Source organism: Mobula birostris, chromosome 9, assembly GCF_030028105.1.
Source record: "Mobula birostris isolate sMobBir1 chromosome 9, sMobBir1.hap1, whole genome shotgun sequence".
Classification (NCBI taxonomy): Eukaryota; Metazoa; Chordata; class Chondrichthyes; order Myliobatiformes; family Myliobatidae; genus Mobula; species Mobula birostris.
The window spans coordinates 81,783,408-81,801,948 of record NC_092378.1 but is presented as its reverse complement, the minus strand read 5'-3'; the positions used below and the strand labels follow the sequence as shown (position 1 = coordinate 81,801,948).

Below are 18,541 nucleotides of genomic sequence, written 5' to 3'. Positions count from 1 at the left end.
GGAATTATGTATCTGAACTCCCAGATCTCTTTGTTCCTCCGCACTCCTCAGTGCCCTTCCATTTACTGTGTATGTCCTACCTTGATTTGTCCTTCCAAGATGCAACACCTCACACTTGTCTGCATTAAATTCCATCTGCCATTTTCTGGCCCATTTTTCCAGTTGGTCCAGATCCCTCCGTAGGCTTTGAAAGCCTTCCTCGCTGTCTACAATGCCTCCAATCATAGTGTCATCAGCAAACTTGCTGATCCAATTTACCACATTATTATCTATTCTGGATCATTGAAATAGACAACAAGTAACAATGGTCCCAGCTCAGATCCCTGAGGCACACCACTAGTCAGAGGCCTCCAGTCTGATAAGCAATCATCCACTACCACTCTCTGTCTTCTCCCACACAGCCAATTTCGAATCCAGTTTACAACCTCTCCGTGGATACCTAGTGTCTGAATCTTCTGAACTAACCTCCCATGGGGGACCTTGTCAAAGTAGACAAGTAGACAACATCCACAGCCTTCCCTTCTTCTACTTTTTTGGTAACCTCCTCGAAAAACTACAAGATTTGTTAAACACGATCTACCATGCACAAAACCATGCTGACTATCCTTAATCAGCCCTTGGCTGTCCAAATACTTGTATATCCGATCTCTCAGAACACCTTCCAGTAACTTACCTACTATTGATGCCAGGCTCACCGGCCTGTAATTATCTGGTTTACTTATAGAGCCTTTTTTAAACAACGGAACAACATGACCTACCCTCTAATCCTCCGGCACCCGTGGCTAAAGACATTTTAAATATTTCTGCAGGGTCCCTGCAATTTCTACACTAGTCTCTTAAGGTCCGAGGAAATATCATGTCAGGCCTGGGGGATTTATCTACCTTTATTCGCTGTAAGGCAGCAGGCACCTCCTCTTCTTTAACCTTTGTATGTTCCATATCACTACTGCTTTTTTCCCTTCCTTCCAAATAGGCTATGCTAGTTTCCTGAGTAAATACTGATGCAAAAAAATTGTTTAAGATCTCCCCCATCTCATGAGGCTCCACACATAGACGACCAATTTGATCTTCTGGGGACCAATATTGTCTCTTACTATCCTTTTACTCTTAATATACTTGTAGAAACCCTTCGGGTTTACCTTCACATTATCTGCCAAAGCAACCTCATGTCTTCTTTTTGCCTTCCTGATTTCCTTCTTTATTATTTTCTTACATTTTCTATACTCAAGTACCTTATTTTTTTCTTGTTGCCTATAACTGCTATACACCTCTCTCTTTTTCTTAACCAGATCGCCAATATCCCTTGAAAACCAAGGTTCCCTATACCTGTTAACTTTGCCTTTAATCCTGGCAGGAACATGTAAACTCTGCACTCTCAAAATTTCGCCTTTGAATGCCTTCCACATACTGAACACATCTTTGCCAGAAAACAACTTATTCCAATCCACTCTTCCTAGATCCTTCCTCATTTCCTCAAAATTGGCCCTTCTCCACTTTAGAACCTTAACTCGAGGACCAGACCTATCCTTATCCATAATTAACTTGAAACTAATGACATTATGGTCACTGGACCCAAAATGTTCATCTACACATACTCTGTCACCTGACCTGTCTGGTTCCCTAATAGGAGATCAAGTATTGCATTCTGTCTTGTTGGTACCTCTATATATTGATTTAGAAAACTTTCCTGATCACATTTGACAAACTCCATGCCATCTAACCCTTTCACAGTGTGGGAGTCCCAGACAATATGTGGAAAGTTAAAATCCCCTACTATTACGACTTTCTATTTCTTACATCGGTCTGCTATCTCTCTACAGATTTGCTCCTCCAATTCTCTCTGACTATTGGGTGGTCTAAAATACAACCTTATTAGTGTGGTCACCCCTTTCCTGTTCCTCAGCTCCACCCATATGGCCTCTGTAGACAAGCCTTCTGGGCTGTCCTGTCTACGCACAGCTGTGATATTTTCCCTGACTAGTAATGCCACTCCTCCCCCTTTCATCCCTCCCCCTCTGACACATCTGAAACAACGGAACCCCGGAACATTAAGCTGCCAATCCTGCCCCTCCTGTAACCAAGACTCACTAATAGCAATAATGCCGTAATCCCACGTGTCATCCATGCCCTAAACTCATCTGCCTTACCTACAATACTCATTGCATTGAAATAGATGCACCCGAGAGCATTTCTATCATTTACAAACCTTTGATTACTGTCTATACATGCAGTCCTCACATGATCTTTATCCTCCTCCACCTCACTATCTGCTCTAATACTCTGGTTCTCGTCCCCCTGCAAATCTAGTTTAAACCCCCTTGAGCAGAACTAAGAAATCTACCTGCAAAGATGTTAGTCCCTCTCCAGTTCAGGTGCAAACCGTCCCATCGGAACAGGTCCCACCTTCCCTGGGACAAAGCCCAATTGTCCAGAAACATGAAGCCCTTCCTCCTGCACCATCTCCTTAGCCACGTATTTAGCTGCATTATCTTCCTATTTTTAGCCTCACTGGCATGTGGCACAAGTAACAATCCTGAGATTGCAACCCTGGAGGCCTGTCCTTCAACCTTGCACCTAACTCCCTATACTCTCCTTGTAGGACCACCTCCTCCTTCCTATCCACGTTATTAGTCCCTCCATGGACCGCAACATCTGGCTGCTCACCCTCCCTCCTGAGAATGCCGAGAACTGGACCCGAGTCAGACATATCAGTATCACAGTGGAGTAAGGGGAATTGCATGAGAGAGGAGTTGGCCAAAGTTGATTGGAAGGGGAAACTAGCAGATATGGCAGAAGAGCAATGGCAAGTTCTGGGAGCAATTTGGAAAGTACTGGATAGAAACATCCCAAAGATGAAGCAGAATTCTGAAGGGAGGATGAGACAACTGTGACTGACAAGGGAAGTCAAATTAAGCATAAAGGTGAAAGTGAGGCCATATAATACAGCGAAAGTTAGTGAATTGGGAAGCTTTTAAAAAGCAACCGAATGCAACTAAGAAAGCCAAAGGAGAGAAAAGATGAAATATGCAGGTAAGCTAATCAGTAATATAAAAGAGGATACCGAGTTTTTTTTTCAGATATATAAAGAGTAAGAGAGATGAGAACGGATATCAAACGACTGGAATGTGATGCTAGAGAGGTAGTAATAGGAGACAGAAATAGTGGACGAATTTAATATTTTGTATCACTCTTCACTAGCAGTATGCCAAAAATTCAAGAGTGTGGTCACTATTTACTAAGGAAAAGGTACTTGGGAAGCTTAACGATCTGAAGGTAGATAAGTCACCTGGACCGGATGGTGTATACGCCAGGGTTCTGAAAGAGGTGACTGAAGAGATTGTGGAGGCATTAGTAGTGATCTTTCAAGAATCACTAGATCCTGGAATGGTTCCAGAGGATTGCAAATGTCACTCCACTCTTTAAAAAGGGAGGTAGGCAGAAGGAGGAAAGGAAATAATATGCCAGTTAGCCTGAGTTCAGTTGTTGGGAAGATGTTGAAGTCCATTATTAAGGATGAGGTTTCGTGGTACTCTGAGGCACATTAGTAAAATAAACCAAAGTCAGCAAGGTTTCCCTAAAGGGAGATCTTGTCTGACAAATCTGTTGGAATTCTTTGATGAAATAACAAGCTGGATCGACAAAGGAGAATTGGATTTTCATAAAGCCTTTAACAAGGTGATGCAGATGAGGCTGCTTCACAAGGTAAGAACCCATGGTATTATAAGAAAGACACTAGCATGGACAAAACACTGATGAGGCCTCATGTAGAGTATTATGAGCAGGTTTGGGCCCCTTATCTTGGAAAGGATGTGCTGAAACTGGAGAGAGGTCAGAGGTTAATGAAAATGATTCTAGGATTGATTGGCTTATCACATGAAGAGTGCCTGATGGCTGTGGGCCTGTATTCACTAGAATTCAGAAGAATGAGGGGTGACCTCACTGAAACCTATTGAATAGTGAAAGGCCTTGATAGAGTGAAGGTGGAGAGGATGTTTCCTATGATGGGAGAGTCTAAGACCAGAGGACACAGCCTCAGAATAGAGGGGTGTCCTTTTTTAGAACAGAGATGAGGAGAAATTTCTTTAGCCAGAGAATGGTGAATTTGTGGAATTCTTTGCCACGTTCAGCTGCGGAGGCCAATTCTTTCTGTATATTTAAGACAGAGATTGATAGGTTCTTGATTGGTCAGGGCATGAGAGGATACAGGGAGAAGGCAGGAGAGTGGGGCTGAGAGGAAAATTGGATCAGCCATGATGAAATGGTGGAGCAGACTCAATGGGCCAAATGGCCTAATTCTGCTTCTATATCTCATGGTCTACGATTGACTGACTGGCAGAACGCAGAGAGTGTGAATAAAAGGGGCCTATTCCAGTTGGCTACAAGTGACCAAGTGTCTTGGTGGGGTCAGTATTGGGACCACTTCTTTTCAAATATATGTCAACAATTTGAATGATGGAATTGATGACTTTGTGGCCAAGGTTGTAGATAGGTGGAGGGCTATGTTTCATCTAAGCTGTGTGCATATGCACGTGCGCACACGTTTTTCAACCAGCGCACAAAGGAAATTAATGTGTGCACAAAAGGTTAGTTACCTAAAATAATGTAGTAATTAATAATTAACTTATTAAAAATCTTTTTGCTAAATGTTTCTGTTAACTAGTTCATCGGTTTTTCAAATACCACAATGCACGTCACTAATTTACGTCACCTCACTTTACCTGTTCCGGTTTGGACAGCTGCATCATGGCGGCAGCCATCTTTGGCGGACAGTGTTCATATCATAAAGTTTACAAAGATCTGATTCAAATCCTGTAGATAGCTTACTAAGTTTTTATTGAAAAAGATCAGACAAATGATCCTGTGGCTAAATACTGACACAAGAAATTGATAAACATCACATAGAAAGTAGCTTTACAGGTTTTAAGTGACGTCTTTGATGAACTGGCTGCACTGTGCAAGAATCTGCAAGAGAGTGGCCTCACACCGATTGAATCACTTCATTTTGCGTGAGGCAAAATTAACAAGATAAGAAAGCAGTATCTACTTTTTTTATGGTCTTGTGGTCTAACGCCACAAGTCAGGTCAGGGCCTTACCTTGCTACTGGTACCCTGTACCACGTAGCCCAGTACTACCTGTCTCGGCTCGGGTTGTTGGTGACTCAACCGGCTCACCGCCTGGTGCACTTCGGTTAACCAGGAGGAGGATGTGTAGGCACCCAGCAGGACAAAAAACAAAACCTGTCAAAAGGCGGATGAACTCTTTGTGAGTCAACGGCCACAAAGTGTGTGAGGAGTGGCGCGCCACCAGTCTTTCGTTTTGCGCCTTGTAAGGCATTATGATGACAGACAACCCAACAAACCCTATACATCCAGAGCCGGGAATGCTCAGCAACTTTGCGGAATACCCAGACCCTGGCCGAGACAGGCAGTATGAAGATGCAACCTCAAACCCCACGGAGAGGGTTGAGTCCGACAAGGGGGCCGAGCCAACTGCGCCTCTTTTGCGATGTAAAGTAAAAGCGATCATCTCAACCTTCAACGCAAACACCATCCGCCTCTTGCCTCAATGCACAGAGTTGGCATCACAGGCAAGCAGCTACGAGATCTCCATCCTGGGAATCCAAGAACACCGTCATGTACACACTGAAGAAGAGATAAGGATCACAGAGGTAGAGGGGATGCACCTCATCACCTCATCCGCATGGAGAGAGCCGACGACGATGTCAGCACAAGGTGGAGTAGGGCTGATGCTGAACAGCAAGGTGAAGAAGGCACTGAGGGGCGTAGTCTCAGTCAGTGACAGAATCCTTACTGCGGAATTCGACGGAAACCCGGCGACCTCTGTCATCATCTGTTACTCCCCGCACAACTGCAGTGAGGAGAAGGAGGTGGAGGCCTTCTACAGTAAACTTCACGAAGCTGTCACTTCAATAACGGCACATAACTTCCTGGCTGTGCTGGGCGATTTTAATGCCCAGGTCGGACTGGAACATGTTCCATACTCATACCAAGACTTGACCGACAGAAATGGACAATATCTAGTTGATTTCATCCAGGAACACAGTCTCATTGCTGCCAACACACAATTCAAGAAGCGAGCTGGTAAACTGTAGACATATGAAAACAGAGCCTCCATCTACAGGAAACAGCTCGACTACATCCTCGTAAGAACAAAATGGCGTAATTGTGTGATCAACACAGAAGCCTACAGCACCTTCAACTCGGTCAGTTCTGACCACAGAGTAGTGTCAATGCAAGTGAGACTGAGCCTGTGGCAACCCAAAGCCACAGGTCCCAAGGAGAAGATAGACTGGAAGGCATTCTCCTCACAACCTATTCTTCAAGCCCAGTACACAGTGGAGGTGAGAAATCGCTTCGGCCCACTGGAAAGGGGGGAAGAAGAGGCTGCCACCGACTGCTATCAGTGGCTCATAGCCACACAAACAGATGCAACAAAGAATTTGCCTACTGTGAAGCGGATCAAGAAGAGTCGGATCTTGAAACATCCTGACGTCGTTGCAGCAAGAAGTGTGGTCAATGCTTGTCATGCCGGACTTAAAAGGAACGAAATAGAAGATCTAAGAGACAAGTTCAAGACAGCAAAGTAGAATCTCTTTGCCACCTACGACTGACTGAAGGAAGAGGAACTAGCTGAGAGGATTAGAGAGATAGAAGCTGCTAATGAAGACATGCAGCATGGAGAAGCATGGCGCCTAGTCAATGAGATCAGTAGACAGAAGAAGTCCCCATCAGGTCAAATAAGTGGTAAAACAGCAGAGGACCGTGTCCTGACATGGCTTACCCACTTTAAGAACCTGCTGGAAAGCCCAACGATCACGGAAGAAGAAGAGGACATACCCACGATACTAATGCAAGTCAACACCGATGACGGCCCATTCACCGTTGAGGAACTGAAGAAGACCAAATATGCACTTAAACAGGGCAGGAGCGTTGGACCAGATGGGATACCACCAGATGTCCTGAAGAACTGCGATCTGGACGACATCTTGCTGGACATATGTAATACGGCACTGATGAAAGGCAACAAACCAGAACAGTGGTCACTCTCAAACATTATCACAGTCCCCAAGTCTGGATCCCTCACAAAGACAGATAACTACCGCGGTATCAGCTTGACCTGCATCTTAGCAAAGTTATACAATTGGATGATCTTGAACAGGATTCGCACTGCCATTGACCCTAAGCTAAGATTCAATCAGATTGGTTTTCGGCAGAAGAGAACAATAGTAATGCAAATACTTGCTCTCCGTAGGATCATCGAGGAAGTCAAGAAGAACAACCTACCAGCCATGCTTGCTTACTTCAATTTTTGCAAAGCTTTTGACTCCATTCACTGAGGTAAAATGATGAAGATCCTGAAAGCTTACGGAGTGCTAGACCGTATACTGAGAGCAATAGAGTCCAGCTATACCAAAACCATGGCGAAAGTTGTATCACCAGATGGACAAACAGCAGTGTTCGAGCTCCTAGCTGGTGTGCTGCAAGGAGACACTCTGGCACCCTACATCTTTATTATCGTCCTTGATTACACTCTGCGTCAAGCTACCAAAGATCATGACAAGCTTGGCTTTACCATAAAACCATGGCGAACCAAAAGGGTCAGACCAGTTACGCTCACAGATCGTGATTTTGCAGATGACACAGTCCTGCTCTCTGACCAGATGGAGGAAGCACAGCAGCTACTGACAAAAGTGAAAATTGAGTGCATTAAATTTGGACTTCACCTAAACGCTAAAAAGACAGAGTACATGGCTTTTAACTGTGACGAAGTTAAAGACCGTAGAGAATGATACCATTAAGAAAGTCTTTGACTACAAGTACCTCGGGGCAAAAATGATGAGTTCAGAGAAGGACATAAAGATACGAAAGGTGCTGGCGTGGAGGGCTATGATCGGCATGAAGGAAATCTGGAAGTCGAACCTGACCAGAGGGCTTAAAAAGAGGATTTTCATAGCAGTCATAGAGTCCATTCTCACGTATGGATGCGAGACGTGGACACTCACCAAGACGGTGCGAAAGTCTCTAGATGGTTGCTATACACGAATGCTCCGGATAGCTCTTGACGTGCGTTGGCAACAGCACATGACGAACGTCGAGCTCTATAACAACTTACTGATGCTCACCACTAAAATTGAGGTGAGAAGACTGCAACTAGTGGGGCACTGTCTGTGCCACCCCGAGCTACCTGCCAGCCTAGTCATCATATGGGAGCCCAAGCATGGGCGAATGAACCCTGGGCGCCCTCCCAAGACTATGGTCAACACGTTCCTAGAAGACAGTGGCGCAGCTAATGTAGAAGAACTGAACACACCGATGAGAGAGAGGGAGGAGTGGAGAGTCCGTCATCGTGCCTGACGCCGCCCCCTAGGCCTGAGTTGACGTAGTAGTAGTAGTAGTAGTCGTAGTAGTCTAATGCCTATAGTAGCAATGACCCACAATATCTCCTTCTGCAGTTCCACCACAGCAAAGACCTCAGTCAAGAGTTGCTACTGATACCAATGCCACCTGTACAGACATGAGTTTCCATCCATTCCAGGAAATGTGTTTGGGAACAAGGTTCCACAATGCTCTTATTCAGGAGCTGTAGGTGCATTAGATTTGGCTTGGTACTGGCTCGTTGAGACCTAGTCACAGCAGGACCAAAGGTGTTCAACAGCCAATCTGGCAGTTATCTGTTCTAGATATTAAGCTTCACAATGCCATGGAAGGACTTAGTATCAATCCTAACGAAGAGCTGGACCTTTTCTAGGTGGCTTGTTGAGAAGTCAGTGCAATGTTTCTAAAGGGTTAGAGCTGTGCATATTAATAATCCAGCTATGGGTTTACGAATGCTGTTTCAGAGGCTGGGCGAATACTGTGGCTCTCGGGAGGCAATTAAAGAATCTCTCTTCAGTAGACTGGATAATTTTTCAAAGCTGTCACACAAAGATCCACAGAATGTACAGGGGCTTGCAGACCCGTGGCCGGAACTGCAAGCCACAAAAAATGAGATTTACTTACTAGGGCTGAGTTTCATCGACACAGCAAGGGGAATAGTGGAGAAACTACCGAACAATATCTAAGAACAGTGGATAACTGAAGGTTTCAGGTATAAAATGAAGCATCACCATTTTCATTCTTTGTGGAATTTGTCAGCTGCCATACAGAAATGCAAAATGACACTAGTTTCATGCTTTCAAATTCTGGTAGCACCTCATTCAAAGAGAAGGAGGGCTTCAGCAAAAGCATGGAAAACCAAAACACTTATCATGGTCGGCAAAAGTAGAGAACTTTATCATGAACCCAGGTAGACAATACTCGGCCTGTTTTTTTTTTAAAACAGCCTCAACCCTTAAGGAAGTACTGAGGATTCAGAGAAAAAACACTCACAGACCAAAGATGCTTTCTTAGAGAACATGCAATATGCTTCAAGTGTTGTGCTTCAACAGCAAACCGGGGAAAACACTAAATCTGTCATACACTGCACTGAATACAACAGTGACCAACACATGTCAGCACTTAACTCAGGGCCAGCAGCTTGGGCTACTACTGGTTCCAGCACAACTGCAGCAGAGCATGGCAAGGAGCCAGCAAAAAGCAGCTTATACCCAACAACTGAAACTGGGTTGGGTCACAGTGGGTGAAGTCTGCCTCAATGGTGCTCATCAGCCCACTGTCAGCACATTTAAGACTAATGTCCTAGAGACTGGGTGCTCAAGTTATTTTGGATTGTGTGAGAGTAGAAAGTGATTACTATAGGTAAGCATATCAAGTGCCCTGACATAGTTACCTGCTCAACCAGATTTAGGCCAGTTTTCCGTCACTTGGAAGATAATTATAAGCTGGCACCTTCCATTGAAGATGAGGTCTTCCTTCGAAGAGTTTAGCAAAAATGAGTCCAAGAGTTGGGTAGCTCCCCTTCCTTTCCAGTCTCCACGACAACTCCTACCGAGCAACTGAGAGCAGGCCCTTAGTCAATTTGTGTCCCTTAGTCGCGTATTGAGAAGGAAACCAGAAATGAAAGATTATTATGTGGAGCTCATGGAGACACTCTCCGGGAACAATCATGCTGATCTAGCTCCTCCTCCAGAATACTAGGATATTGGGAATTGTGTATCTTTGATGTTTACCAGCCCCAGAAACCTGCACAAATACAAATAGTTTTTGATTCCTCTGTACAGTTCTAAGGCATATCACTGAACAATGTGCTCCTGAGGGGTCCAGACTTCAATAACCATCTGCTTGGAGTCCTCATGCACTTCAGAACTGAGTCTGTATCAGTGATGGCAGACGTCAAACAAATATACCACAACTTCCTAGTGAGAGAGGAACCTCAGATACTTGTGCTTTCACGATCACTGACTGGACAACTTGGCAGTGCCTGCTTGGATCATTTTTCAGACTGGAAGTCCCTTACCAGTGTAATTACATGGCTCTCACATACTGCTTATTCCTTTACAGGAGTAGTCAAAACAGCCTTTGCAATGGTTGGCACATTCGCAATCAACCTCTCAGTGAAGAGCAACTGAATTGGGCAAAGGTTAGAATTCAGAATGTTGTTCAAAGGCAGGTACGTGCAGAGGAAGTGCAGTGCATCACAAAACCGGAACCTCTCCCAAACAAAAGTCCTCTTTGTAAACTCTGTCCCTTTCTTTACTCTGAGGGGCTACTCTGAGTTGGAGGTTATATCAAGAAGGCACAACTCACTTCAGAGGTAGCTCGTTGAATCATTCTTCTGGGTAAGCACCATGTCACCTCTCTGCTCATTAGACATTACCATGAACAAGTATGTCAGCAATGCTGACATTTTTGATGTGAGAACGATTAAAGATGGTGTAGTAAGACTTTTCAAGACCAGTCTCTGAGAATATTGGTCTTTTGCCAAAGACGATCTTGAAATGATCGTAATTGTGAATTTGGCCTATAATTTCAGTAGTTAAGTTTGACATCCTATGGAAGGCAGGTGGGAGTGTTCTTGCCTCTAGAGGCACAGTTCATTTTATATGAATGTCACCTCCTATATGCAAGCTGTTTTTTATGCTGCTACCTGTGCAGTTAGTTTTCATTCAGATTTGAAGCACATGGTGGAAGGACCTTCCCTTTGTTTTTTCCTTGAAACAGCAATATCTGTGAGACTTAAGTTTTTGGTAACATTAGTAAACATTTAATAGGTATATTTTGAAGAAAGTATGCTGTTTAAGTTTATCTTTGCGCCACATGTTTATTCTTGTTTACACTGTAGAGTTATGGAGTGTTGTGTGTGTTATGAAATGTAATGTTTTAGAAACGAACCAGCAGCAAGAGATTTTACACTGAGTCTGGTTTTGATGTTAAAACCACTATATCTTTATTAGTAACTACTTATAATAACTTAACCAAGATAAACAAAAGTTAACAGTGTTATGTGTATATATGCGTGTAACTATAACTCCCAAACCATTGTGCTTGGGGGAACAAGGTTTAGAGTCTTGAGATGGTACAGTAGGAAAGTTCAGTAATCCATGAGATAAATGATGGGAGAGAGATATTTGCAATCCAAGGTGAAACGTAGAGAAAAGGTAAGTACGAAGTATCCCACAGATTCCACAATGGTAAAACAAGATAACGGTTGCCGTAGGTCTTGTCCGTCGTACTGTTTCAAATCCTTCACTGTTTCTATTTCTTCTTATTTCTTCACTGTTTAGCAAATACTACTTCTTCCTTGGATACAGCATAGCTGATCTAATGCTTCTCAACACTGAACTTCCACCTGCCACAGTTCTATCCAGTTGTTTAATCCACCAATTTGTTTTCACAACATCCATTTCCCATCTGCACTTATTGGTGTGTTGCTGCACACACAATGCTGGAGGAACTCAGTAGGTCAGGCAGCATGTATGGAGGGGAACAAACAGTGGACATTTCAGGCCAAGGTTCTTCGCTTAGACTGGAAAGGAAGGGGGAAGAAGCCAGAATAAAAAGGGAGGGGGTGGTGGAATGAGAACAAGCTAGAAGGTGATAGATGAGATCAGCTGAGGGGGAAGGTGGATGCATGGGGGAGGGGGGATGAAGCAAGAAGTTGGGAGGAGATGGGTGGATGAGGTAAAGGGCTGAAGAAGGAGGAATCTAATAAGAGAGGACAGTGGTCCATGGAAGAAGGGGAAGAAAGGGAACTGGAGGGAGGTGAGAAGAGGGGTGAGAGGGTCATCAAAATGGGGAATGGAAAAAGTGAAGGAGAGAGTGGGCAGAAAAGAGAAGAACAAACTAGATGTTGCTTGACTCATGTTCCTCATGCATTTTGTGTGTGTGGCTCTGGATCGCGATAATCTCTTGTGTTTTTGGTGAGCTGCTTTCTGGGTCATGGCAGGAAACTCTAACGTATCATGTTCAATTCCATTCTCTGAGAGCCCTTCCTACATTGAAAGATGGGGGATAAACATTAGCCTTGCTAATGATGCTCATGTCTTGTGAATGGATCTGAAAGGAACAGTTTTGCAAGTGGAATGTAGTTTTGTTGATTGGCCGAGGTTTAACAACATGCTGCTTCACACTGTACTGACTTTGTTCTGTTTCAGTTGGCATCAGGTCTTGATCTTCCTTTGATGCGTATAAATCAGGCCAACAGCCCTGACCTTCTAAGTGTGTCCCAGTATTACTCAGGAGAGCTAGTTGCCTATGTTAGAAAGGTAAGTAGTGCAAATTTGAAATTAACTGTATTGACTCATGCCAGATCACCTTGCTGTTTGAATACAAGGTTTCAAAGTACATTTAATGTCAGAGAAATGTATACAATATGCATCTTTTTCTCTTTAAACTTCCCCACTATAAAACTTTTCTAACCCATATTCGTCATCATTCTCACTATTTCCAATGACCGAATCTAAAGCTTCAAACAACTTAAGTGTTTATTCTTTAACTTCTGTCTCTGAACAGCTCATCTTCCCATCTGCTTATCTGCTCAGCTACCTCTGCTGTTGCACTCCTGTCAGTTCTACCTGCAGTATCACTGTAGCCTGTGTGGTTTCATTTTAGCACTTGAGTGCGAGGGCCATTAAAGAGAACATACTGTAACTGGATTGACCATCTGTCCTTGGGTATGGCTCAGCCACATCAGCTGCCGTATATGGTTGTCCAGGCTTATTATGGTTTTGTTTGACTTTCCATATAACCATCTAACAATTACAGCATGGAAACTGGCCATCTTGGCCCTTCTAGTCCATGCCGAACTCTTACTCTCACCTAGTCCCACCGACCTGCACTCAGCCCATAACCCTCCATTCCTTTCCTGTCCATATATCTATCCAGTTTAACTTTAAACGACAACATCGAACCTGCCTCAACCACTTATGCTGGAAACTGGTTCCACACAGCTACCACTCACTGAGTAAAGAAGTTCCCCCTCATGTTACCCCAAAACTTTTGCCCTTTAACTCTCAACTCATGTCCTCTTGTTTGAATCTCCCCCACTCTCAATGGAAAAAGCCTATGCACGTCAACTCTATCTATCCCTCTCATAGTTTTAAATACCTCTATCAAGTCCCCCCTCAACCTTCTGTGTTCCAAAGAATACAGACCCAACTTGTTCAACCTTTCTCTATAACTTAGGAGATGAAACCCAGGTAACATTCTAGTAAATCTTCTCTGTACTCCCTCAATTTTGTTGACATCTTTCCTATAATTCGGTGACCAGAACTGTACACAATACTCCAAATTTGGCCTCACCAATCCCTTGTACAATTTCAACATTACATACTATACTCAATGCTCTGATTAATAAAGGCCAGCATACCAAAAGCTTTCTTCACCACCCTATCCACATGAGATTCCACCTTCAGGGAACTATGCACCATTATTCCTAGATCCCTCTGTTCTACTGCATTCTTCAATGCCCTACCATTTACCATGTATGTCCTATTTTGATTAGTCGTGCCAAAGTGTAGCAGCTCACATTTATCAGGATTAAACTCCATCTGCCATCTTTCAGCCCACTCTCTTAACTGGCCTAAATCTCTCTGCAAGCTTTGAAAACCTACCTCATTATCCACAACTCCACCTATCTTAGTATCATCTGCATACTTACTCATCCAATTTACCACCCCATCATCCAGATCATTAATGTATATGACAAATAACATTGGACCCAGTACAGATCCCTGAGGCACACCGTTACACACCGTCCTCCAATCTGACACACAGTTATCCACCACTACTCTCTGGCGTCTCCCATCCAGCCACTGCTGAATCCATTTTACTACTTCAATATTAATACCTAACGATTGAACCTTCCTAACCAACCTTCCGTGTGGGACCTTGTCAGAGGCCTTATTGAAGTCTATATAGACAACATCCACCACTTTACCCTCGTCAACTTTCTTAGTAACCTTATCAAAAAATTCATTAAGATTTGTCAAACATGACCTTCCACGCACAAATCCATGTTGACTGTTCCTAATCAGACCCTGTCTATCCAGATAATTATATATACCATCTCTAAGAATACCTTCCATCAATTACCCACCACTGACGTCACACTCACAGGCCGATAATTGCTAGGTTTACTCTTAGAACCCTTTTAAACAATGGAACCACATGAGCAATCGCCAATCCTCCGGCACCATCCCCGTTTCTAATGACATTTGAAATATTTCTGTCAGAGCCCCTGCTATTTCCACACTAACTTCCCTCAATGTCCTAGTGAATATCCTGTCAGGATCCGGAGACCTATCCACTTTTATTTTCCTTAAAAGCTCCAGTACTACTTCTCCTTTAATCATCATAGTTTCCATAACTTCCCTACCCGTTTCCCTTACCTTACACAATTCAATATCCTTCTCTTAGTGAATACCAAAGAAAAGAAATTGATCAAAATCTCCCCCATCTCTTTTGGCTCCACACATAGCCGTCCACTCTGATTCTCTAAGGGACCAATTTTATCCCTCACTATCCTTTTCCTATTTATATAACGGTAGAAACCCTTGGGATTTATTTTCAGCTTACTTGCCAAAGCAACCTCATATCTTCTTTTAGCTTTTCTAATTTCTTTCTTAAGATTCTTTTTACATTCTTTATATTCCTCGAACACCTCATTTACTCCATGCTGTCTATATTTATTGTAGATCTCTGTTTTTTTCCACACCAAGTTTCCAATATCCCTTGAAAACCATGGCTCTCTCAAACTTTTAACCTTTCCTTTCAACCTAACAGGAACATAAAGATTCTGTACTATCAAAATTTCACCTTTAAATTACTCCATTTCTCTATTACATCCTTCCCATAAAACAAGTTGTCCCAATCCGCTCCTTCTAAATCCTTTCGCATCTCTTGAAAGTTAGCCTTTCCCCAATCAAAAATCTCAACCCTGGGTCCAGATCTATCCTTCTCCATAATTATATTGAAAGTAATAGCATTGTGATCACTTGACCCGAAGTGCTCCCCAACACAAACCGCCGTCACCTGACCTACCTCATTCCCTAACAGGAGATCCAACACTGCCCCTTCTCTTGTTGGTACCTCAATGTATTGCCTCAAAAATCTTGCACAGATTTTACAAACTCCAAACCATCCAGCCCTTTTACAGTATGGGCTTCCCAGTCTATCTGTGGAAAATTAAAATCTCCCACAATCATAACCTTGTGCCTACAACTAATATCTGCTATCTCCTTACAAATTTGGTGGTCTATAATACACCCCCATAAGAGTTACTGCACCTTTCCCATTCCTCAATTCCACCCAAATAGCCTCCATAGACAAGCCCTCTAATCTGTCCTGCCAGAACACCGCTGTAATCTTCCATAACCTCCTTTAGTTGTTGCAGCTTTATCTGCAGCACCAGCAGCAAATAGCACTTGGTCTCTGCTCAGACGTTGTTCCAACTCCCTTGTTCCAACTCCCTTTTTCCAACGTGTGCTTCTGTGGATACACAGTGCAGAGTATCCTAACTGGTTGCATCACAGTCTGGTGTGTAAGCACAAATGCTGAGGAATGGAAAAACTCTATAGAAAGTGTGGGATACAGCTCAGTCCATCGCAGCCAAAGCCCTCCCTACCATTGAGCACATCTACAAGGAGTGATACCTCAAGAAAGCAACATTTATCATCCGGGACCCCGTTCTCCCCCACCAACCATCCAAGTCATTCTCTATCCTCACTGCTGGAACCAGGAAGGAGGTACAGGAGCCTTGGGTCCCACACTACCAGGTTCAGGAACAGTTATTACCCGATAAACATCAGGCTCCTGAACTGCCGTGGATAAATTCACTCATCTCAGATCAGAACTGATTTGTCAATCTCCATTGTGAGTTTCAAGGATCCTACAAATCATGTTCTCAGTTTTATTTACACAATTTGTTTTCTTTTGCATTATTGGTTGTTTGTCCATATTATAGATAGATTTTCACAAATACTATAGTATTTCTTTATTTTCCTGTAAATGCCTGCAAGATATACATACTTTGACTAATGTTACACCCTCATTGCTTTATCTCTACATCCTCTGTTTCCCCTTGCATTGAAAGTCAAATGTTTCCCCCGCTCTTGGTCAAGACAGCCTTGAGCTCTGGTGTCTCATTGTGTCACTTTCCTTGACCTCACTAACATCTTGAGATATCTGCTGCTGCATTCATTTGAAGTCCTTGCATCTCAGCTTCCTAGCTTATTCCCCAGGTAATGGTTCTATCACCTATCCCATTTTCCCCTCTCCTGACCTATCAATGGACAGTAAACAGCTTGGGTCTGTACGCCTTTAGAAGATTGAAGGGAGATCTTAATAAAATGATGTGCCTAAGCAGCTAAAAAGTGAATCAAAAGCACCCAAGTACTAATCCCTCTTACCTACACCATGTCCATATCCTGCCATCTTCTTCACATCCATATGCCTAAAACATCTCTTAAAAGCCTCTAATGCATTTGCCTCTATCACCATACCAGGCAGTGTATTCCAGGCATCCACCACTCTCTGAGTAATAAACTTACCCCTCACATCCCCCTTGAACCTACCCCCTCTCACAGTCATTGCATACCCTCTAGGATCAGGAAACAGATACTCCCTGCCTCTGTCAGCTCTCCCCTTAGCCCCTGCCACTGCAGGGAAAACAACCCAAGGTTATCCTGCCTCAAGTGGTAGCAGGTGCCCTCGAAACCAGCAGCACCCTGGTAAATCTCTTCTGCACCCTTTCCAAAGCCTCAAAATCCTTCCTATAGCGGGGCAACTAGAGCCTCAATACTCCAGATGTGGCCTAACCAGAGTTTTATAAAGTTGCAACATAACTCTTGACTTTTGAACTCAATGCCTCGACTAATAAAAGTAAGCATTCTACAAGCCTTCTCAACCACCTTATTGGCCTGTGTGGTCACTTTCAAGTAGCTATGAAGTTGGATCCCAAGATTTCTCTGCTAAGCAGCATTGTTAAGGACCTTGCCCTTATCAGTGTACTGTCTCCTTTCATTTGCCCTACCAAGGTGCAACACCTCATATTTATCATGGTTAAACTCCATCTGCTATTTCTTTGCTCATATGTGCAACTGATCTATATCATGCTGTATTCTTTGCCAGTCTTCTACACTACCCACGGCTCCATCAATCTTAGTATTGTCCGTAAATTTTCTAACCCAACTATCTACATTTTCATCCAGATCATTTATATATATCACAAACAGCAGAGGTCCCAGCACAGATCCCTGTGGAACACCACTAATTACAGACCTCTAGCTTGAATAAGTCCCTTCAAACGCTACCTTCTGACTTCTATGTGCAAGCCAGTTCTGAATCCAAACAGCCAATTCACAGCAGACCCCATGCATCTTAATTTTCTGGATTAGCTCCCATGAGGAACTTTGTCAAATGCCTTACTAAAATCTATATAGACAACATTCATTGTCCTACCTTCATCCATCTCTCCTGTCACCTTATCAAAAATCTCAATCAAGTTGGTGAAACATGACCTGCCCCACGCAAAGCCATGCTGGTTCTCCCTAATTAGGCCATGAGTCTCCAAATGCTCATATATCCTATCCCTAAGAATTTTCTCCAGCAATTTCCCTACAAGTTACATTGGACTCATTGGTCTATAGTTTCCAAGACTTTCCCTTATTCCCTTCTTAAATAGAGGTACAACATTAGCCACTCACCAGTCCTCCAGGACCTTGCCTGTGGCTAGAGAGGACACAAGGATGCTGGTTAAGGGCCCAACAATCTCATCTCTTGCCTCCTGCAATAACCTGTGGTAAATCCCATCAGACTGTGGGGACTTGTCCACCTTAATACTCATTAGGAGGCCCAACACTTCCTCCTCCTTGACCATATTTATACACTCAGCACTGATCTCCTGGTCCTCCATATCCTTTTCTTTAGTAAATAATGAAGCAAAGTGCTCATTCAGTACCTCACTCACATTCTCCGCATCCAATAAATGTTTCCCCCCTTTATCCTCGAGTGGTTCCACCCTCTCTCTAGTTATCCTCTTGCTCTTGATGTATGTATAGAATGCCTTAGGATTCATCGTAATCCTACTTGCCAAGGACTTTTCATGGGCTCTGCTGGCTTTCCTAATTACTTTCTTTAGTTC

The 18,541-nt window shown here is 43.4% G+C and overlaps 1 protein-coding gene across 4 annotated transcripts in view; it reads left to right on the top strand.

Annotated features, from left to right (window-relative positions):
• Window positions 1–18,541, top strand: part of washc5 (WASH complex subunit 5) — a 205,763-nt gene that overhangs the window by 95,222 nt on the left and 92,000 nt on the right. For all 4 annotated transcript variants that reach the window (XM_072268302.1, XM_072268303.1, XM_072268304.1 and 1 more), the window contains one exon: window positions 12,555–12,665. In XM_072268302.1, the coding sequence (XP_072124403.1) occupies window positions 12,555–12,665 (111 nt within the window). The remainder of the gene's footprint in view (window positions 1–12,554; window positions 12,666–18,541) is intronic.